The sequence below is a fragment of the Ostrea edulis genome, chromosome 1 (genome assembly GCF_947568905.1).
Source record: "Ostrea edulis chromosome 1, xbOstEdul1.1, whole genome shotgun sequence".
NCBI classification, from domain to species: Eukaryota; Metazoa; Mollusca; class Bivalvia; order Ostreida; family Ostreidae; genus Ostrea; species Ostrea edulis.
In genome coordinates this window covers 10,840,588-10,863,944 of record NC_079164.1, presented here as the reverse complement: position 1 = coordinate 10,863,944, position 23,357 = coordinate 10,840,588, and the positions used below count along the sequence as shown (strand labels likewise).

General features: G+C 35.7%; 2 protein-coding genes across 3 annotated transcripts in view; both read right to left on the bottom strand.

The window, feature by feature from the left end:
• Nucleotides 1-375: 375 nt before the first annotated feature.
• On the bottom strand, nucleotides 376-11,016 carry LOC125664119 (mediator of RNA polymerase II transcription subunit 19-like). Of its 2 annotated transcripts, XM_056152653.1 has the most exons (8): nucleotides 10,780-11,003; nucleotides 8,579-8,735; nucleotides 8,326-8,425; nucleotides 6,701-6,800; nucleotides 6,128-6,177; nucleotides 5,700-5,718; nucleotides 878-979; nucleotides 376-582 (listed from the first exon to the last, which is right to left on the bottom strand). In XM_056152653.1, exons 1-8 carry the CDS (start codon nucleotides 10,964-10,966, stop codon nucleotides 569-571), a joined length of 729 nt encoding a protein of 242 aa, XP_056008628.1. In that variant the 5' UTR covers nucleotides 10,967-11,003; the 3' UTR covers nucleotides 376-568. The 2 variants fall into 2 exon arrangements, with proteins under 2 accessions (XP_056008628.1, XP_048752622.1); XM_048896665.2 differs by lacking the exons at nucleotides 5,700-5,718; nucleotides 6,128-6,177 and having other exon boundaries at nucleotides 10,780-11,016.
• Nucleotides 11,017-18,245: 7,229 nt separating this feature from the next.
• The window catches only part of LOC125664126 (ATP-binding cassette sub-family C member 3-like), a 43,051-nt gene continuing 37,939 nt past the window's right edge, over nucleotides 18,246-23,357 (bottom strand). The window contains exons 25-29 of the mRNA XM_056152652.1: nucleotides 22,691-22,837; nucleotides 22,374-22,532; nucleotides 21,918-22,084; nucleotides 21,589-21,783; nucleotides 18,246-18,460 (exon numbers count right to left, since the gene is read on the bottom strand). Coding sequence (XP_056008627.1) covers nucleotides 18,346-18,460; nucleotides 21,589-21,783; nucleotides 21,918-22,084; nucleotides 22,374-22,532; nucleotides 22,691-22,837 — 783 coding nt within the window. The 3' untranslated portion in view covers nucleotides 18,246-18,345. The remainder of the gene's footprint in view (nucleotides 18,461-21,588; nucleotides 21,784-21,917; nucleotides 22,085-22,373; nucleotides 22,533-22,690; nucleotides 22,838-23,357) is intronic.

Here is a 23,357-nt window from a genome sequence, read left to right as displayed (position 1 = left end):
TGTCAATTCATTTGTCAAATGTTTGGCTTTTTCTGGACAGCAAAAAATCCTGTCAACATCTACTCTTAATTCTTACATTGAGGGGATTGAAATTGTCACACAATGAAATCATATAAATCAAAATGTCATTGTCATTCATTTTGATTATCCAGGCCTTTTATTAATCCTTTTGCTAGGGTGAGGCCTGGTTGTCCTGTCAAGATCGAAGTCTTAATTGTTTCCATACTTGGTGATCCTGTGAATTGACATTATCCAACCCTGTGGACTCTAGGTCTCAATTTACTAAATCTTCCCACACCATCTTTGGTCTGCCTGGAGCTCGATATTCAGTGATATTATGTGATTAAATTATATAAAAAAAAAAAAACACCATAAAACAATTCACACATTTTATTCTTACATTCAAGTAAATTCATTGCCATTGTCTTCATTCACCCATGCATACTCTGCACACACTCGATGTACAAGTAGAAAGTGGTTCTGTCTGACTGTAACCAAAATATACAAAGAACACTGCTGCTGCCATAGTTTATTCACAATACCCAGTTATTCACTATATTGAGGACCTTCAGGACTGGCCATCTGAAAGGAAATTGTTAATGATTCAGATATGAATTATATATACAGTCAAACCTCGTTATCTCCAACTCAATGGCACCAAGAAAAACCTCCGAGACATCCTAGGATTCAAGATATTGAGGTTAAAATACTTACAGAATTAATAATTGGGACTTCCGAATCACTTTAACGTATCCATGATATTCAAGATATCGGTGTCTGAGATACCAAAGTTCAACTGTATGTATTTCAAAAATCAAATTCATTTTTGAATTAAACAAAAACAGAGAAAACTTTCAGTTCATTAAGAATGACTTACCATCATCTTTTTCTTTTGCTTTCTTTTTATTTTTCTTCTTCTTCTTCTTTTTAAGGTTCTCTTCTGTTTTAACTTTCTTGGTTTTCACTTCGGGAGAATTATCTGTGAATATAATACTCTGCATTTATATATGATACTCTACATTTATTATCAAGGCAAATCATCTTTTACATTTTACAGTCTAACTGGCTATTTATACAAAGGAAAGTTAGCTACTAGCTGCCAGCTACAGTCTACTCCGGATATATTGAAATTCTGGGGACATACCTGAATTGTTCATTTTATCCTTATTTAAAGTTAAATATAACAGACAGTTCAGTATTAATGACTTCAATATAAGTGGAGTAGACTGTATCTTGATGATAAAGAATCATTCTACTTAAGGACGGACACTTGAAACTCTCCACCTTTGATCTGAATTCTGAATGTCCAAAGCAACCAGAATTTTAGGTCACTTCAGTTAGTCAGGTGACTTATTGTTATTGGGCTGCTTCTGTTGTCGTCTGCTGTGCATCAACAATTGAATATTAAATTTTTCTTAATAACTACCCTTCCAGTTCTTTCCAAATTTGGTATGAAGTGTCTATAAGACAAGGGAAACATAATTTTTAAATTTTAGGACCCCTGCACCCATAGGGCTATAAGGGTGGGGCAAAAATTTACCAATTGTGATAATTCTTTTTCTGTACAACAGCACATCTGTAAGACAACTGAATGCATAGCCATGTAAAATAGGACAGTCTCTACCAAAGTCGTAAATTTCATGACCCTGGGGGTAAAGATTCTGACTTGAGGGAAGGGCCAAACTTAACATATAGTGATTTAATATTTGTAAAACATCTATTATAATAAATAACATTCATTATGATAAATAACATCTTTAATGTTATTATGTTCCCCAAACAAAGTTTGGGAACATATTGTTTTTACTCTGTTTCTTCTTATTATTAAGGTCTTCCGTCTCCTGCGGAAGACCTTACTATTATTGTTCGCGTTCTTCTTCTTCATTATTATTATTATTAAGGTCTTCCGTCTCCTGCGGAAGACCTTACTATTATTGTTCGCGTTCTTCTTCTTCATTATTATTATTATTATTATTTTCCTTGGTAGTACACGCGTTTTTCTCAGCCATTTCTCGATCGATTTTCACGAAATTTTCAGGAAAGGTGTCTTTTGGTGACGAGACTTTGCTTGCAAAATTTCGTGCTTGACGTCACTTCCGTTCAGGAGTTATCTCTCTTTTAGTGACTTTTTGAAGGGTCTTGTTGTCCACGCATCTCCTCCGTTAGTTTTGAAGCTAGAGTCTTGAAATTTCTACACAAGATAGAGTAAACATTTTAGAAGATTTGTGGGGGATTCGATTTTACCGGAGGCGATTTGCCTAAACGCTCGCCTGGACCTGAAAAAATGGATGCCAAAATTTTTCGCCGATTTCGGCGAGTTTTGACCTTTGATCTCCAATATCTTTTTTCTTGCAAATATTTTGTTAAGACACGTAGAACAAAAGTTGTGCACATTTACGAGATCTTTTCGAAAATATCAAGATTTAGGGGCTAGCCCCTTAAATTAGGGATCTAGAAGGGCTCAAAGTCTAGATCAAATATCTCAAAAATCGTTAATATTTTGGTATAAGTCAAAGAACAAAAAATGTTCATCTCAACAATCCAAATCTATTCATATAAAAATTTAGGTCATATGTTACGTAATAAGGGATTTTAAGGGCCAAAACCATAAATTTTTTACCCCTTGTATCTCGAAAACGACAAATATTTTGAAAAGCAATAAAGAACAAAAGTTGTTCAGAATGATGATCTGAACAATATGCATATTTCGTTTTTACCCTATGTGGCCCCGTTAGGGAGCTACAGTTTGGCCCCTAAAAATTACTTCTAGAAATAACTCGAGAACGGTAAAGAATTTCTAAATACTTGTTGAACAAAAAATGTTTGAAATGTCATGACCTTTCTTACGATATCAAGCAAAAGGGGCTGACCCTTAAAATTAGGGGCCCAGAAGGGTCCAAAGGTTTATGAGAAGATCTCAGAAACTATTAATATTTTGTAATAAGTCATTGAAGCGGAAATGTTCATCTAAACGAGCTTGTTCTTATCAAATCAAAAAGTAGGTCATATGTTACGTAATAAGGGATTTTAAGGGCCAAAATCATAAATAATTGACGCCTCATATCTTGAAAACGACAAATATTTTGAAAAGCATTATTGAACAAAAGTTGTTCAGAATGATAATCTAAACAATATGTACATTTCGTTTTTTCCCTATGTGGCCCCGTTAGGGAGCTACAGTTTGGCCCCTAAATATTTCTTGTAGAGATAACTCGAGAACGGTAAAGAATTTCTAAATACTTGTTGAGCAAAAAATGTTTAAAATGACAAGGCCTTTCTTACGATATCAAGCAAAACGGGCTGGCCCTTTAAATTAGGGGTTCAGAAGGGTCCAAATGTTTTTGAGAATATCTCAGAAAGTATTAATATTTTATAATAAGTTGTAGAAGCGGAAATGTTCATCTCAACGAGCTTGATCTTATCAAATCAAAAAGTAGGTCATATGTTACGTAATTAGAGATTTTAAGGGCCAAAATCGTAAATATTTGACGCCTCATATCTTTAAAACGACATATTTTTTGAAAAGCATTATTGAACAAAAGTTGTTCAATGTGTCATAACCTATCGATCAATATCAAAAATTGGGTCTGTGGGCCTCATGGCTCGCCTGTAGAGTCGATTTTTGTCGATATCAGTCGATTTCAAAAACTTGTAACTGGTAAATATTTTGTAAGGACATATTGAACAAAAGTTGTTCAGTTTATCGAGATCTATCGATTGATATCAAGAAATAGGCCTATGGTCCTAATGGCTCGCCTGTAGAGTCGATTTTTTGTCGATATCGGTCGATCTCAATAACTTTTTACAGGTAAATATTTTGTAAAGACATATAGAACTAAAGTTGTTGAGTCTATAGAGGGCTAACAAATGACATCAAGAAATAGGCCCACGGGCCTTATGGCTCGCCTGGAGAGTCGAATTTCACCGCAACTTTGCTTCAGAAGCTTATGATATGAAAAATTGATTATATCTAAAGTGTCTTAAAGTCGGAAACTAAATTGGGACTCATTTGTCTTTTTTTTTTTTTTTTAACTCCGAGTGCATCAACAAATCGGACGGAAGACCTACTCGTTGCTCGCAACGAGATCGTGTCTAGTTATTATTCTTTTTCTCCGGTACTTTTTTGTCCGGTAGTGTTCTCAGAAACTACAAAAGGGATCGATATGAAACTTTCCAGGATGATAGTATAGCTTTTGTAGATGTGCATAGTGATAGTCATTTTGTTTGCACGTGCATGCACGCGCGCGCACGTGCATTGCAATTTTGGTACAAAAAATGGAAAATCAGAATATTGAAGGAAGCGATATAAAACCTAAATAGGATGATAGTATATCATTTGTACATATGAAAAATAATAGTTATTTTGCCAGCACGCGCACGCATGCGCGTGCACGCGCATTACAAAATTTGTACGCTAACTTTGGAATCAGTCTAACTTTTTTGTTGTTCATTGAAATGGCTTGAAATTCATATCATAGGTAGATATTGAGACCCTTAACTGATTTACATAGTCAAAATTACCAATTTGCACGCGCATGCACTTCATTTTGATTGGATAATGCTAAAACGTTTGTAACTATCTTATTTATGAAGCGAATGAGATGATATTCACAGCATATGTAGACAATATGTGTATCTATATGTTGGTGTAACAAAAAATGCCCACGCGCATGCGCGTGCAACGGTTTTTAAATGTTCAATTTTTAAAGGACGATAACGTTTTTGTTTTTCATCAAATTCTATTCATATTAGGGGTTTAGATGTATCTTGGTACTCCTTACAAATTGCTGTGGTTAGAATTACTGCTCATCACGTGCATGCACGTGTGCTGATTTCTGATTGGACGATTTTAAAATCGCTATAACTTCCTTATATTTGGTGGAAACGTTATGAAATTCATACTGTGGGTATATGATACAAATGCCTGTTGAACGACATCAACAAAAATTCGGAATCATACACGCGTGTGCGTGTATGCACGTGCAACGCTTTCTTTCATTTCTTGGTACTGAAATGACCATATTGAACGTACTACATGTAATTAAAGGCTAAAATAAAATGATTTTTTCCTATAGATTCACAAGGACATCACTTTTTAATTGGGGGAGGTTTGGGGAACATCTGTAACGGTCCCCGTTACAATTAGAACTAGTTGATACTAAGTTGAAACTAAATGGATATTATAAGGAGCAGGTAGCCCTTTACCATAATTTCAACAGGGGTATGGGGTTTTGGTACCTGGGTGGGGCCAAAAATAATATTTTGAAATTGTAAACTTTCAAATTTACCTTGTTTAGTTAAGAAATGTAATTTTAGTAGAAAGTAATCTGCTAAATTTGAACCCCAAGATCAGCATCTGACACTATCCACCTAGGCAATCAAATTTAAAAGGAATGTACAAATATTACTGATATTTATATTTTCATTCATGTTTCAAAATGAAGTCAGCCATAACGATGATGTGTTATTCCTCCTTAAATGTCTTTATCATTTGAAAGATGTCTTCAATTTTGCTGATACTATATAAAAACTAAATGGATATGTAGCAAAAACAGAAGGGAGGTACGAAATTTGTGAACTATGCAACCCTGGGATTTTGACTCTAAGGCTTAAAGACCCCCCTCCCCACAAAATACCATATGGTTTCTTCACGGATCACTGGATGTGGACAGAGCTCATTTATGGTCATTGTTATTTACCTGGCTGAGAGATCAGGGTGTTGTCTATACTTTTGATATACACAGGATATGTCTCTTGGCCATCTGCAGAGTTTCTTTGGTCTTAGTGTTTGTATAATGGTTGTATCCCTAACTGTAGCTGACAAACCCACCCCCTCTTTCTCTCTTTCTCTCAGTCATTGGCTCAATGAATAATTTCTTTTATAAATATAGAGCTATCATAAATTTCAGAAATTAATGTGCAAATTATCACTTGATTTTTTATTGTAACTTATAATGCATGTATATAGAGGAGGAAAAAAAATGCAGTTATATTAAAATTGCATTGTTCAGGGGACTTAAAAAAATTAATTAGGAGAAAATAGCAATTGTGGACAGGTCAAACTACCAGATGGCTTCCTTGAGATCTAAAGAATGCTGGTAGGTACTGACTGTTATTGTTATCAAAACACCTCTCTGGGGTAGCTCCAGACCACAGTTTCTACAGATGTCACTCCACCTGAGGTCATTGTTAAATGTTTAATTGACAGAAGACTTACAATTGATCAGGATACAGGTAAAATTTGGGGGTGTTCTGCTGTTGAATATCAAAAATTATTTTACATATGCAGAACAAGAAAATTATTATAAATTTTGTAGCCCTTGGTGCTAGTAATACTTTTAACTCAAGTGACCGATAAGACCTGCAGGCCTCTTGTTCTAAAAGAAAGCATCCACGCAAGCATCACTGAAATCTGATCAAATTTACTCTTGAAATCACAATCAATGACCAAAAGAAAATAAGAAATTTCCATTTCTTGACAAAAAGGCACCAGATCATAATGCAAAATAGAAATGAGCATTTGGTTAAAAATGAAAATGTGACTTTAGATTGAACATTTACATGAATTCAAATGTACAATGCACAAATGCTTGATCATATGAATGAACCAATAACACACTTTTTTCTGCACAACTATGTTGTGAGGGGATAAATATGATCTATTCAATGGTTTCATTCTCTTTAGATGATTCAGTCTCACCTTGTGTATCCGGCATATTTCCCGGCTTTTCTTCCCGTCTTTTCTTTAATTTGTGTTTCTTTTTGGGCATATGGCTCATAAATCTATATTGTTCAGGAAGCTGAAAAATGATTGTGCATCATCAATATAAATGATATTATATTCATAGCTTTTAAACCCTATAACAATGCCTATGAACCACAATGTTCACCTGTGTCAGCTTGCTCTTACTGACGAATGAACTTCGGATGCCTTATTGTGGCCTCAAATAAAGCAAAAGACAATAATTGGACAAATACTAAACAGCTGTTTTACTAGAACTAATGGCACTCACCCACTGCAAGTCAAATTCAAACATAGACATATTAATTGAAATTGTGCACAGTTGACCCCACTTTCATACCTCTACTCTTACATGGTATGGTGCCTATCACATATCTACCTCTGGGTCCAGATGCAATCCATGTGCGAAAAAAAAAGCTATTTTCCTATAATTTGTTATTTTCTCCCTAAAATCAATGGAAAACATTTTTGTCTTGAGGGCAGTCAGTGTGAAATTCAATGACTTTAATAACAAAAATAGGATTAAAATCATGCTATTAAGTCAGTGTACTGCGAGCTTGTCCTTTGAACTTTTGACCCTAAATCAATATGGAAAAATCTTTCATAGACTCTGTATGGTATTTTGTGACTTTCAAAGTCGTATTCCTGTATGATTGACCTTCCAATTGAACCAAGCATTTCTTCATGAAATTGGGATTCTTTCTGTGAAGCTTCAAGTTTATAGGTTGTTCGTTGTTGGTTTATTTTTATTTACGTGCAGATGTATGGGTATTGTCCACACTAGTCGACCCCCTTCCACGTATCTGGCTGGCTGCACTCATGGCAGATCTCACCTCAGATCTCCATTTTTTCTGGTCATGAGGGTCGGCAGTAGAAAGCTTCCATTTTCTTCGATCTTTCTCCATCAGCTCTCTCCATGATAGCATTGGCCGACCAACTCTAAGTCTACCAGGAACTTGTATGTTTAGAGCGTACTTGACTGCACTGCTGAATCTGACAACATGGCCATACCAGCAGAGTCTCCTTTCCCTTAAGATGAGGTTGAGGTCACTGATACCAAGCCACCCCAGCAATTCAATTGTAAGTGTAAAGAAATTATATTCATAAGTTTAGGGTCTCTGTGTGACCATTGAGCACGCCTTTGTCTCACAAAGAGTTTGCATATAATGTTCTGGATGGAAATTGACTTCTGAATCAGTTACAGTCTGAAAACTACCCTGTCTAAAGACCAAAATACCCCCCCCCCCCCCCCCAAAAAAAAACCCCCACCCGACACTGATTCCAGTCATGGACCGGAAGCATGGATGCCAGACTCTTCATTTGAACATACCCATTACTAAGCAGTCATACATTTTGCCATCTAACATGTCTCATCTGAACAAAAACTATTTTGTTGTTTCTGATTGAATAGAAGCAAAAAAATACACAATTAAACAGAGATTTCTAGAGATCGTAGAAGCTCATTTGGTGTATTTGGATCAGGTAAAACTTTTCTAGGTCATCTAAACAAACACATGTGTATCTCTTTAGATCTTTAGATACTTTTTCTTTCAAAACAAAATCTCTCTCTCTCTCTCTCTTACTGGTCCGGGGTGTAACCGGAATCCCTGCAGTGAAGATCCTAATAAAGGCACCAATTCCTTACTGGTCTTTGGTGGGTTTTCTATTAAGGACCTCAAAGAACTGAAACATTTAAAAACCTTTTATGACATTTTTGTAGCAGTGTTCTTTATGTATATCATCAGTCGTCACAAAATCTAAATAATACCATTTCTAAATATCAAACTTTGCTTTTCACACTAAATTCCATCTAAAATTTAAAATGTTTGATGTTACCTGTTATCCTGCATTCCTGGAGTGTCTATATACCCTGGGAGGTTCGGCAGAAATGCACTGAGTTCCTCTTTCCCCTCCTTCTTACAGAACTTGCTGAACGAGTTCTGGAGTCCATAGTGAATCATGAGGTTGTTACTTCCCGTGATAATTGATGGATCTGCTCCAAAAAGAAAAGTAAATTCAGTAAATGTGAAAGTTTTTTGAATTACAATTTGAGAAGACTTGCAACAATACATCATTATCTAATGGTATATCATGCTACATAAAATGAAATTAATTAGACTAACCAAAACAATTCAAGCCAGGCAGTTTGTTGTCTTTAGCAAAGACTGCTTTTAAGAGCCCCATTTTTAAAAAAAAAAATTCTGCTTTCAAACATGCATTAAATACATTCGCAAAAATAAATTATTTCAAGTAACTCAAACGAAGCAGAACCAGAAACTTTTTGTTTTGTTAGTTTCACGAGAAGTATGAGATAATGGAGAACTTCTACTATATTTGTGTGAATATATCAAATATTTTTCAATGTGGTATGTTCCACACACAAAACTGTGAACAAAGGTGCAGCACAGAAAGAGGGGGGGGGGGGGGGGGGGGGGGGGGTTGTTAAGATCCGGCGAGGTTAGTCCTGAAATTCAATTCTTTTGTCCCTTAAATTCTATAGTTCCACTATAATTCAATACTTTTATATAAAAAAGGGGCAACCTATAGATCAAACTTTGCTTGTTAAAAAAACAAACTTCGCATGTAATGACTAAGGATCACAGAAAAAGTAAATCGTCGAAAAAAATAGGGCAGCCCTCCTTCCACTCTCTTCATTGCTGCCCGCTTGACGATTTTTTTGTGTGTACTTCGGTTAAGTTGATTTACACAAACATTAAATTTCACTCGCGTAAGTTAGAAAAAAGATGTCAACAGAAAAATTGATGGATCAATTAATGTAGTACATATTTTTGTCCGCAGTGTGAAGGGATTACAAGTTAATGATTGCATGCGTTGGTTGCACATGTAATTCTGACATATTCATTATAGTTTTTTGGTCGTCGATAATACATGTATTGATAAAAAGTAATAATGAAGAATTGCTCATCCTTGTTACTCTGATCATATCTGAGATACCGTGGATTGCGAAAAATCACATACGGGACACATAAATATAATAAATGACTAAGAATTTTGTACAGTCATATTGTTTGTCAGTAATTACACTTAATTTCTACAAAATTCCTTAACTGGCACTTGATAACATTCAGAAATAGTAAATTTTCTATCTATCCCTTATATTAATGATGCAATCGCTTGAGGACCCTATCGTGTTGTGCGCCCCCTGTATTCAGGGGGAAATAACTCGTGTTGCACCGTGAACAATGTATCCCATTTGAACAGGTTGGGAACACTTCCCCTATAGCGAGATATTCTCGCTAAAACGCGATAATCCCTCTTTAGCGAGAAATAAACATTACCATAAACCAGGTGTTTTTGGCGTCTTTATTGAAAATAATGGCAAATCCTGTGCAACGCTGAATAAGTGCGACACGCATTCAACATGATGCGAATTGTTTCTATGAAATTGACAACATAGTCATGAAATTGCATATCAAAGTTGCTGCGTAAGAGGGAAGCAGTCTGAAATCCAATACACATCGTGAGTGTTTTTGTTTTGATTAATATATTTGCAGAAGTATCGGACATTTTAGCACTTTTTCTTTTTTTCGAGTGAAACACGAAGAGATGTACTCCACGGGTGTTTTTCTTGGTTGTACGGGATATATTTATTCTCGCTAGAGAAGGATAATCGCGTTTTAGCGAGAATATCTCGCTATAGGGGAAGTGTTCCCAACCTGTTGAAAGCCACAGGACCCCATTGAAAAATCACTGCATACATGTATACAAAATCGTACACCATGTGGTATCAAATAGCACAAAAATATGGTTGATAATTGTATAGATCTAAATGTGAGCTCTTTGCGAAGAAATAGTTTTCAATGTTTACATTTTTGTTTAGATGACCTTTTAAAACGAAATTTCGAATTTTAGAAAGCAAGTTTTTTCCCCCATATTTTCCCGTAAGTTTATTCTTATATGAGTAAAATTAGATATACTGATAAAACTAAAATTTTACATTATATTATCTTAATAATATAAACTAATAAGGCAGACAGAATGTTATAATGATAGATTTAAATGCTATATTGACATACGTGTTGGTCCAATGTCTTTCACAAGATAAAATGGACCGGAATGAATAACTGATGGTACTCCTCTTCCCAGACTTATTGTTGTTTTCAGAGTCCCCGAAGAGTCAGGGCGGGGGTACGCCGGTGATCGGGACCCTCGGGGGCTTGATTTTGGCGACACTTGCTCTGGACGTCGGATCGGCTCGTTCATCTTGCCTCCATTTTGATTACTTTTGTTAACTCGTTCCACAGTTGCATATATTAGCTCGTACTCAATCTTATTTCGTGGAGTATACCAGTAAATCACCCCTGTACTGTGTTTGTGACAACATCAATGATATTGTTTTACTTTACTTCCCATCTGCCCTTCCCATATAGCACACTTGTTGTGGAGCACATTTTCAATCAGTATTGTGATGAAAATTCAATACCTATGTCAATGTAGAAACATTGACATAGGCCTACTCATAGTCAATAATTTGTCGTCTTTTTCGTTTAGCGTTTTGTCGTCTTTTCAACTGTTCAAGGCGAAAAGTCGACAAAACGATAATTAGCGACTTTTCGCCTCGAAATAACGAAAAGTCGAAAAGACAACAAAATAAATGTATATCATGTAATATTGTCAATATGCAACCTAGTAATGCTGAATAAATATTCTATTCTATTCTACAATGCAGGTTTCGCCGTTATTTTTGCTGTCGGATTTTCTGACACACATTTCTGGTTATTCTCTTTAGAGAAGTCGAGAGGCATAGCCTTCATCGCTATGCCTCTCGACTTCTTTAAAGAGAATAATTTCTGGTTAGCCAAAGCGCACCGGCAACATCTTCACTAACCTAGTTTATCGACTGTGAAACTATGTTTAGCTCATTTTTGTGAATTTGGCGTGCCATAAGCATGATATAACAAGAAATTCTCAACAGCTGAATACCAAATCCACGGTGCATGAGTAACTAGGTCTAGCTTTGAGACTGGAGTCCGTGTCCCTTTCGTATATAATTCAGCTTTCAGAACTTTGACTGACATTTCATTCCAACAGGCCATCTCAATAATATGACCGCCTTTCATCACAAATAACATACTCCTCAAAATAGTCCTAGAGGAGACCGTTTCTAATGAGCATTTATTAAAACAAAAAGAAAATCTCTGTGACATATGGTTTTCTTGCAGTTTTTCTCTTTGATTTTCAAAAGATTCTAGTAACGTGTTTTTCTTCTTCCAAGATGTCTGCATCACCATCCCTCAGGTTCCAATCTTTCGATGAGCATGAAGTAGCGATACCCTCATTTCCACACAGAGAGCATCAACAATTATAATATTGTCAGTATTTTTATCACAGAGGGAGTCATCTTCAGTCATTGTTGAAGCATCCCTAATGTTTGCTTATCAAATTGTTCACATCATATTGTGTACATATCTCACAAATTCCAAAAAAGAAAATGTATGTATTATATACGAAAGTCAGTTGAACTCATTTTCGTAGCAGATTTTTCCCAGAGTTATAACGGAAACCATTCCCAAATAAAAGCGAACATTTTAATAAACGCGAAATTTTCGCGAATAAACGCATAACTTTCGCATTATAACGCGAAATATTCTATATGTATGATTGTGTAAAACAGGAACCCGTGATTGGTACAATGAACGAAGATTGAGTTTTATGCATTAAAATTTTATAAGTAAAGAACTAGGTACACACACTAATACATCTACATCTTACACACGCAACATTCATAATGTTTGGCAAATATATGCTATCGACGTTTTATTGAATGCAAAGTAGAATTCATCATTGTATTTGATTAATACCAAATATACGACATATTCAATACGGGGATACAATTTTTTTCGTCCATTGAAACCAAGCCTTAAGATTTCACAGGGTTTGAATTATCAACCAATTTATATTATGCTATTGAGTAAACAATGCTTAGTCTACATTTTCTATTGATTGACTTGATAACCTGAAACAAGAGTACCGCAGACGGTACGATATACGCCCGTCGGACAGTGAAAATATTGTGCATGCTGAATTGATACAACACACATTCTGAATAGAAAAGCCTTAATGTGGGTCATGGTGCACCAATCCATCTGACATGTGATCTGATTATGCATTTCTCTGAGAGTGAGGTTGTGACAAAATGTCGGTGCAATATCTATCTATGATGATAAAAAGTTCAGGAAACAATTCGATCTACTTTTAGCCCTAAAGTAGGTCATGGTGCACCAATTAAGTTGAAATGTGAAATGATTATGTATTTATCTGAAAGGGAGGTTGTGACTAAATTTCAGAGCAATACCTGTGACCATACCAAAAAAATCATCTGGAAAACTGTTTGACCTACTTCTACCCCTAAAGTACTGTAGGCCATAGTGCGCCAATCCATCTGAAATGCAAACTGAACTTACATTACTCCGAAAGGAAGCCTTTGACTAAATATCAGGGCAATATCTGTATTCGTAGTGGAAAAAGGCCCGGAAAACTATTTGACCTTTTTTTCTTCTAAAAAGTGGGTCAAAGATGGACCAATCCAGCTGAAATGCAAACTGAATTTGTATTCTTGCAAGAGGAAGCCTTTGACTAAATTTCAGGGCAGTATCTGTATCCATAATGAAGAAAGCCCGGAAAACTGTTTGACCTATTTTTAGTTTAAAAGTGGGTCAAGGATGGACCAATCCAGCTGAAATGCAATTTAAACCAAACTTTTATTCCTCCAAGAGAAAGCCCTTGACTAAATATCTAGACAATATCTGCATCCATAATGAAAAAAGTCCGGAAAACTGTTTGACCTACATTTAGTCTTAATGTAGGTCACGCACGGACGGACCAATCCAGCTAAAATACAAACTGAACTTGTTGTCCTCTGAAAGGAATCTTATGTGTAAATTTCAGGACAATATCTGTATCTGTAACGAAAAAATGTCCGGAAACTGTTAGACCTACTTATAGTCCTAAAATAGGTCAATGATGGACCAACCCAGCTAGAATGCAAACTCACTCTTACAATTCTTGAGAGAGATATTGTGACCAAATTTCAAAGTTGTACATGCATCCGTTACGGAAAAAAGTCCGGAAAACATGACCCAGGACGGACGGACAGCCAACCAGCCAGCCAGCCGTACAGGCAGCGCCATAATGACGGACGTATAAAAAAGACCCGTCTGAAGATTTCTAGAGAGCACTTGGTGATCTAATTCATTTTCTTCCGATAATAGATGAATCTACTTTTCAAAAGTTATGTCCCTTGGGGGAAACTCTCACAGCAATCTTTGTAACTCAGTTTTATAACTTAGTCATTTGATATGCTTTTGGTTTGCTTTGAACATATTTTATTGTCTAGAAAGTAGGCATGTCAACGAGTACTCGACTATTAGGGGTAGATCCAAGAATTGCGGTTAGGGGACGGGCACCACTTTATGAGGTAGGGGGGGTCTGGGGGTCGCGTTGAGACCCCGGTGTGTCCAGGGGAAATCCCTAATGGAGGTCTAAGGGGCAAATCCCTCCCCCCCCATAAATCCACCACTGACTATCGCTCGGTCAAGCCAATCATCGACTGAATTTTTCATAGTCGAGTATTCGTTAAAAATAGTTTTTTTCCATTAATGTTAATAAATTCTAAACGGTTCAGTGCTTTTGTGAGTAAAATTCATGTAAAGGTAAAGTCAACCCGATTTTGATTCGTTCTTGTTCAAATAAATCATTTGAGTTTGGAAGTCGGTCTGTAAACATGCCTCCAAAATCCATCGCTTGGACACGTTTTAAAAGATCTCATGGTGGAAAAGTGGTGACATGTACTGATGACCTAGGTACACGTGTACCGTGTCAGTCCGGTGTACCGAGTACTCGACTAAAGCCTCTGAGTATTCGACTAGGCTATCCGAGTAAAATTGACTTCCCTACTAGAAAGACCTCTCCTATGTAACAATCAATAACACAAATATGTTCCTTGATTTAAATACGATGGAATCAAAGGTCAACAAGAGGCCCATAGGCCACATCGCTCACCTGAGTCACCTTGGTCCATATCAGAAGACTTTTCATATATATTTGCATGTAAAACCGTAGTCCCTATTATGGCCCCAAACCTACCCCTGGAGGCCATGGTTTTTGCAAACTTGAATCTACACTATGTCAGAAAGCTTTCATGTAAATGTGAACTTCTTTGGTCCAATGGTTCTTGAGAAGAAATTTTTTAAAGATTTTCCCTATATATTTGTATGCAAAACTTTGATCCCCTATTGTGGCCCCATCCTACCACAGGGGGGCATGATTTTAACAATTTAGAATATGCACTATATCAGAAAGCTTTTATATAAATCTCAGCTTTTCTGGCTCAGTGGTTCTTGAAAAGAAGATTTTTTAATTACCCTACTCAATTTTTACCTTTTCTTGATTATCTCCCCTTGGAAGGTGGCCTGGCCCTTTATTTTAACAATTTAGAATTCCCTTTAGCTAAGGATGTTTTGTGCCAACTGTGGTTGAAATTGGCCCAGTGGTTTTTGAGAAGTCAAAAATGTTAAAAGTTTACAGACGGACGGACGCCGGAATACGGGTGATCAGAATAGCTCACTTGAGCTTTTAGCTCAGGTGAGCTAACAAGATGATCTGCTTACACAAAGCAGTCAAATCATATCAAGAGATAAGTATAATCACAAATACAAAGTACATCTGAACATGCCTATCGTTATTCTACTACATCGTAATGAACACATTATCTCATGCTACCTTATCAATATTGAGCGCATTCAATCGATAAATTGGGATATCTGCTACATGCAAGGTGAAGATAACGAACAGTGATCAATCTCATAACTCCTATAAGCAATACAAAATAGATAGTTGGGCAAACACGGACCCCTGGACACACCAGAGGTGGGATCAGGTGCCTAGGAGGAGTAAGCATCCCCTGTTGACCGGTCACACCCGCCATGAGCCCCATATCCTGATCAGGTAAACAGAGTTATCCGCAGTCAAAATCAGTGTGCCAAGAACGGCTTAACAATCGGTATGAAACACGTCAGACAGCATTTGACCCAATGCGAGGTTGTATTGACGAACTAGATCGTTAAAACGACCATAGAATTTTCGAAATGCTGACTTCAATCGAGACTGTTGAAATCCCTGTACCATCAACTTGTTTGTCAGTAGCTTACCTCGATTTAAAAACTGACTATACCCAGAACAAGCTCTTGCATATCGAATCAGTTGAGATATATAAACACCATATGCAGGTGATAATGGAATATTCCTACATAAATGTGGGAAGTTGACGATGGAGAAGCTGAAATCATCCCGTTTGTCATACAGTTGAGTTGTTAGTTTGCCGTTAATGTCTACTTTCAACAAAATATCTAAGTATGAAGCAGCAGTGGACGACTCTGTGGTGTCCTATCAAATCGACATATGAATGAAAGCTATCATTGTTAACAGACAAAACGTCATCGATATATCTAAAAGTCGAATTGAAGGTCACAGCGAGAGATTTTTTCTTCTCACGTAGAAGTTTTTGAATAAATTCTGCTTCATATGAATATAAAAACAGGTCAGCTAACAAAGGAGCACAATTCGTGCCCATGGGAATTCCAACAGACTGTTGGAAGACCTGATCACCAAAGACCACGAAGATATTGTCAATGAGGAACTCTAGTATATTTTTTATTTCAACTTCAGAGTACTTGTGCGTGGAATAAGAGTGGTGTTTAACAAAGTAAGTTTTTGAATGACTGATCACTAGATATGAATATTTCCGTTTTCCGTTTTTGTTGAAGAAGCAACTGTCTATGATGTCAAAAAGTGTAGTCTTTAATTTATCGTGAGGAATGGTCGTGTATAGTGTTGAAAAGTCATAGGTTTTAATGCTATTGATTTAGGAAAAATTCTGTGATTTCAAGTTTACTAAAAGTTCTTTAGAATTTTTTAGAATCCACATTTGATTAACACCACTTCTGGCATATGTAGTCGCACAGTAAGTTTGAAGTTTCTCCTTCACAGCTGTTAACATTTTCGTGAGGAGCAAAGATAGGGGCTTGGTAGAGCACTTACTGGATCCAGCAATGTATCTTTGTTTGTAAGGGTTTTTATGTAGTTTAGGAATCCAGTATAGTTACGGTAACTCATATTCATTCGACCCATTGACTGGAATATTAAATGTGTCTAAAACTGAAGCATGGTTTTGAAGAATTTCGTCTTTTGAAAGGGCAGTTAGAGTATAAGTATGATTACCAAAAGTGGAATTAATGCCAAGTTCGTTTAAAATACAGTTGTAATAATGAGCCTTACAAACAAAGACAATGTTGTTACTAGCTTTGTCAGCTGGAACCAAAACATATTCCTCATGTAACCTATCTAATTCTTTTACCACTTCTGGTTTACTAAACACAGAAGGATAGATGGTACGTACTTTTGTTTTCATGTGTCTAATGCGGGATTTTAATATCCCTCTTATGCTTTTAACCCATTCTGACAATGTATCAAGTTCTTGTTTTTCATATTTAGCCCGTCGTCTGGCATAATCTTCGACAGAACTCATAATAGAGATGAAGTTCTGTCGCAAATTAAAAGACCGAGGTTCTCTGTATTTAGGACCTTTAAGAATAAGTGATTTGAGGTCCTCATTTTCAACTATATCAACATCACCAGTAATGACATGTCCAGCTGGACTGTAGTTGAAAGAAGATGAAGAACAAGAACATGTTGGTGGATTACGTATAAGATGGTCTATATCTAAGCACTGCAAAGTTTGTTTATAATTAAAAAGTTTGGATGCAACAGTAGAAGTATAGCTATAGGAAATACAGGGTGTAGACTTGAACTTGAAATAAGTTTGAATACACGACTGAACCCTTTTATGACGAAGAATGTTGCTTATGTTGACGGTATCTATTCCTTTGTTTGTAAATTTGAGCTTAAGGAACTGACGGCATGATTTGGAAGGAATATCATCCATGGTCCGTGCTGGTTTATAGAGCCTGTGGTAGGCAACATCCATAATCATAGAGTTAAGTCTATATTCAGGTGTTGAAAATTCCAAGTATAGACTAGCCATAGCTTCTTCAAATAACGTATGTAAAACCCTCAATGGAATAGAGTAAAGTTTTGTACGAATATGATGTGGACCCAATTGTCTGCTGACGTGAGGCAAAAGTGAATCAAACCTGATATCATTTATACTTGGTCTTTTATATGAACGATGTCCGTGACTGCGTTTTCGTCTTTGGGTATTGGGAAAGAGTCCCATCACATTAACGTTATTTCCTTGTGGACCAGTCAAATTTCCCACATCATATACATTATCATTGCATCCATATGGAAATGCAGTGCCTAGTAACATTTCACGTAAACGTTTTGTATTTAAGAACGCGCAATATTTGCGTTATAACTCGAACGTTTCACGTTTATTATTATTTCACCTACGAAAATAGCTCAATGTGCTTTCATAATATCCCACACAAAAAAAAAATAAAAAAAAAAAAAACCCAAAACCCCAAAAATAAAAAAAAAATCATTTAAAAAAACCCCGAAGAATACATTTGACTATGTAAATATAAAAGAAAAATTGATGGTTGAAAAACTGCATGGCCTAAAACTTATTTGATAATTTCTGCATTTTTGGCAAGTTCATGAAACATGCTTTTGTCGTCTGCAAGAAGATTCTGTGGTGTATCATACTCCAGCACACATCCTTTGTCGAGAACCATAATCCTTAAAGATAGAATAGAAATGATATAAGTGGTAATGACATAACATAACTGCGCAGTGATGTTGCTCTTTGAATGCTTTGCTTATGTTTATATGGTACATTAATATATCTAAACATTTGCGTCTTGGCAAGAGTCTATCGTACCGAAATATCACCACCTCAGGGTAACGTGCCGCATCTTAAACCTACAGACCAGAATCTCTGGCCCATTTAGCAATCAGGGTACTGTCAACGCCTACTGTTACAAGGTACCATGGTTTTCAAGACGCTATTCGAAATTTCAGCGAGTGCTTAGCGCTTAACAGCAATCGCTATACTTGTATTCTAACGATTCAGGTCAGACTTAGCGACCGGAAGACGAATCACCCAACCTCATCCCTATTACAAGATAATGAAACTAAGTGGCTTTTGTAACATGATCGCTATATATGTTACATTGACCACCAGTAACAAAATAGGCTTAGTTCTACCACTGACCTAAAACGACAAGATCTAAATTAGAAAATTTTGAAGTTCACGTTATATAAAATACCAATTTCTATGTAATTATTTTGCAAAGATCCCGTGGGGATCCGGGTTAGAATAGGTCCTCAGTACCCCTTGCTTGTCGTAAGAGACGACTAAATGGGGCGGTCCTTCGGATGAGACCGCAAAAACCGAGGTCCCGGCCCACAGCAGGTGTGGCACGATAAAGATCCCTCCCTGCTCAAAGGCGTAAGCGCCGAGCATAAACTTAAATTTTGCAGCCCTTCACCGGCAATGGTGACGTCTCCATATGAGTGAAAGATTCTCGAGAGGGACGATAAATAACATTCAATCAATCAATTTGCAAAGACTTAAGAATGGGAACTTTTATTTCAGTATCTACGTCATGTACATGCATTGAAATACACTTATCGATAAAACTATGGAGGACAATGTACATGTACTCCCATTTTATTGGTATAAGTACTTTTCAATTTTGAGCTCTTGAATTCCAGTGATCAAACCTCTCTGTAATCTGTAATGAGGGTTAAAATATGCAGCGCCAAATTAACATAAACACAGATAATTGAAGATATCTTTAATATATGAAGATATCTTTAATATATATATATATATATATATATATATATATATATATATATATATATCTTAAAGCATTTGACACAGTTGATCATGATGTATTGATGCACAAACTTTTATCTTATGATATCTGTGAAAAAACTTTTAAATGGTTTCATTCTTATCTATATGAAAGATCGCAATATGTCAAATGGAAAGGGACCATCTCAAAGGATAAAGATCTTACAATCGGAGTCCCTCAGGGTTCTATATTGGGTCCCCTGTTTTTTATTCTGTTTGTAAATGACTACCCAACATGTCTCAAGCACTCTACATTCAATATATATGCAGATGATAACACGCAAGATGTTTCTAATAATTCTTTAGATGTAAATGAAAAAGAATTAAAGGATGATCTTATAAATTCAATGGAATGGATGCATAAGAACAAATTGACAATAAATTTAAAGAAAACACAATGTATTTTAATAGGAACATCACAGAAATTATCGAAATGTAGAAACCTTTGTATTAATGTTGGTGAAATTTTTATAGAAAATGTCAAATGTGCCAAACGTTTAGGTGTTTACATCGATGAATGTCTTACGTGGTCTTATCACACAGATGCCTTATGTAAAAAAAAAAAAAAAAACATAGTCAGAAACTAGGTGTTTTAAGGAGATTGAGTACTTTTATGTCAAAGGAGGCACTACTCAAAATTTACAATACTATTGTTTTTCTTCATTTTAATTATTGTTGTACAGTATGGCAGGATACAAAGAACAAGACAAATATTGATATGCTTTTTAAATTACAAAAGAGGACAGCAAGGATCATTTTACATATCAAAGTACCTCATTCAGTGTCAACTTCTTGCATGCTATCAAATTTGAGATGGATGCCTTTGATTGACTATTTTATTTATCGAAAAATTATTCTTATGTTTAAAGTTTTACATCATATGACTTCAGAGTATTTACATGTTTTTAGATTTGTGAATGAGGTGAACACAAGAAATACAAGACAGAGCTCTACAAATTTTATTTATGTTACAAGAGCCAAAACAGAATATCTTAGAAGATCTTTTATCATTTCAGCAGCAATTTTATGGAATTCGTTACCAGATTTTATAAGAAAATGCACAACTACCACATCTTTTAAATCAGCCTATCTAAAACATTATTTTGACCCTCAATGATACTCGTGTGTTTAGTGTATCTTTTCATTTAGTTCTTATCTGTATGTATATAAATTGTGATATTTCCATGCTTTGTGATATATTATGTTCTTGATATGTATATATGTTATAGACAGGACCACAATGTAAACTAGATTATACAACTAATTGTGCAATCCTGTATAAATAAAGGATATTATTATTATTATTAATTATTTGAAGATATCATTGTATTCATTTGATGCGCACAACAATTCAATTAAAGATCTCTTCAAATGATTAATGATATCTTCAATTTTTAATTATTGCGAGCATTAATTCAATTGATGATAGCATTAATCATTCTGCTGAATTAATGATCACTATAATTGAATTGTTTGCTTTCTTCAAATGAATTGATGATATCGACTATTGAATTGATGCGCGCTACAATTCAATTAAAGAGAGCATTAATTCAATTAATGCTTAGTGCTTGATTCTTCAATTAATGAGAGAAATAATTGATTTGATGTGCGCATCGGTTCAATTTTTGTGCGTAATAATGCTTGCAATAATTGAATTATTGCTCTATACAATTGAATTGTATAGCGCGCATCAATTCAATTGATATATGCAATAATAGAATTGCTCCTCTCTTCAATTGAATTAATATCATATAATTCAATTGATGCAGTATAATTCTTTTACAGAGAGCAACTATCAACGTATCCACCATTCAAAAATGACCTCTTTTATTGAATTGTTGCTGTCTGTAGAATAATTAGATTATTTGAGGTTACGTTAATTTGGCGCTCCATATAAAACTAGTGTTAATAAGCATGAAAAATTGAGTTGTACACCTGTCATAGATCATCAATATGTTAATTATGCTTTATACTTGTCATAATCACTGTTAATTATGTTGTATACCTGTCATAGTCCATCACTGTGTTAAGTCTGTGCGCAATGGTCAGCACTGTACACTCTCGGAACTCCTCGCGTATTGTCCTCTGTATCAGATCATCTGTCTCCAAATCAACAGCTGCCGTTGCTTCATCCAGAATTAAAATTTTTGTTTTCCTAAGTAGAGACCTTGCCAAACAAACTAGCTGTTTTTGACCGACACTGAAATGTAATAATTTTCTAGAGATTTATTTTGTCCTTGATTTAGAATAGTTCCAAATGTTGTGCAGTGTTTCCACTGCATTCGCCATGAATTGCATGTAAAACAATCACAGAGCAAAATAAAATTTCGTTACCTGAGATTTTCTCCACTTTCCCCGCACTCTGAGTCTAAACCAGTAGAGAGAGACAGAACGTATGACTTCAGATGAGCATGCTCTAAGGCATTCCAGATCTCTTCATCCGTGTACTCGTCCATAGGGTCGACGTTCATTCTCAGGGTACCGGAAAACAACACAGGGTCCTTCCAATGAGAGATGTATTCAGACCAGATATTTGTTTCACAATTCTCTCTCTCATAATCATTATAAAAAATCAATGATAATTCCATTTCAAGATTATTTATATTGCTTTTAGACAATTATGTCACATTGAAGAAGTCAATCCACCACTTTTTGCACACCAAACAAGAACCCAATATCAAACGAAGATAATAATCAAGAACTTTATATCACTTCAATCAACCGACTTTCCAGAATTACAATGAAAAAAAGATTGGTCTAAGATTTTACAGATTAATCAAAATGCACTACCTGTGGTAAAATAGTGAGCTTAGACCTACAATCATGAAGACCAAGATCTGTTAACCTTTCCCCATCAATCTCAATGTTCCCAGAGACTGGTTCTATCAAGCGGAACAGAGCCAGAGCCAAGGAAGATTTACCTGCTCCTGTTCTCCCAACAATGCCAACCTAAACACAAATGGTAACATTTCTCAAAATCAAAGAACTGCAATGTTTCTGTGGAAAAAATATCAATGTCCTACATGACAAATGTCAATCGTTTTATGAAACTCACTATATAATGTTATCATTTAATCAATTGTATGCTATTTCTTAAACGAACATACCTTTTCTCCTGGTTTGATGGTGACATTGATATTTCTCAGTACCAAGTCTAGCTGGGATCTGTATCTTGTGGAGTAAGAGGACAGAGTGACCTGGCCTTGACCTGGCCAGTCTTCAGAAGGTCGGTGGTCAACATTAATTAGATCATTCTGAAACATATGCGGGAATATGTTAGGCGATACCGACAATACTATCACAGCTATTCGAATTATTGTCCTTTCTCAAAGTCAAACAGAGATCAAAGGAGAAGGTGATGCTGCTTTTCCTGCGAATTTAAAACTGCACGAGGCTTAACGCCATAATTATCTTGTTTCTATGTTGTCCAATATAGGGGAATCGTGAGGCTTAGAATTCTAAATCTGCTATTTCACTATGCATTTAAGCAAAACAAGATTGTCTGGAAGAGAAAAGGGTTATCAATACCGCAAAAGAAATGAATAATTAAACCTAGAATCACATAAAAAAAATTCCGACAAAGCCGATTATTCAGAAGAAAATATTTCTATGCTTTCCATTCCCCATAATACAACCAAATTAGACATTTACTCGTTACAATGATACATGTTTTTATGTCAAGTTCTTTCTTTTACACGTCTTGATATTGAATTGAAATTAACACTTGCGTATCACAGAACTTTCACCAAGCACACAAACAATGAAACAACCAAG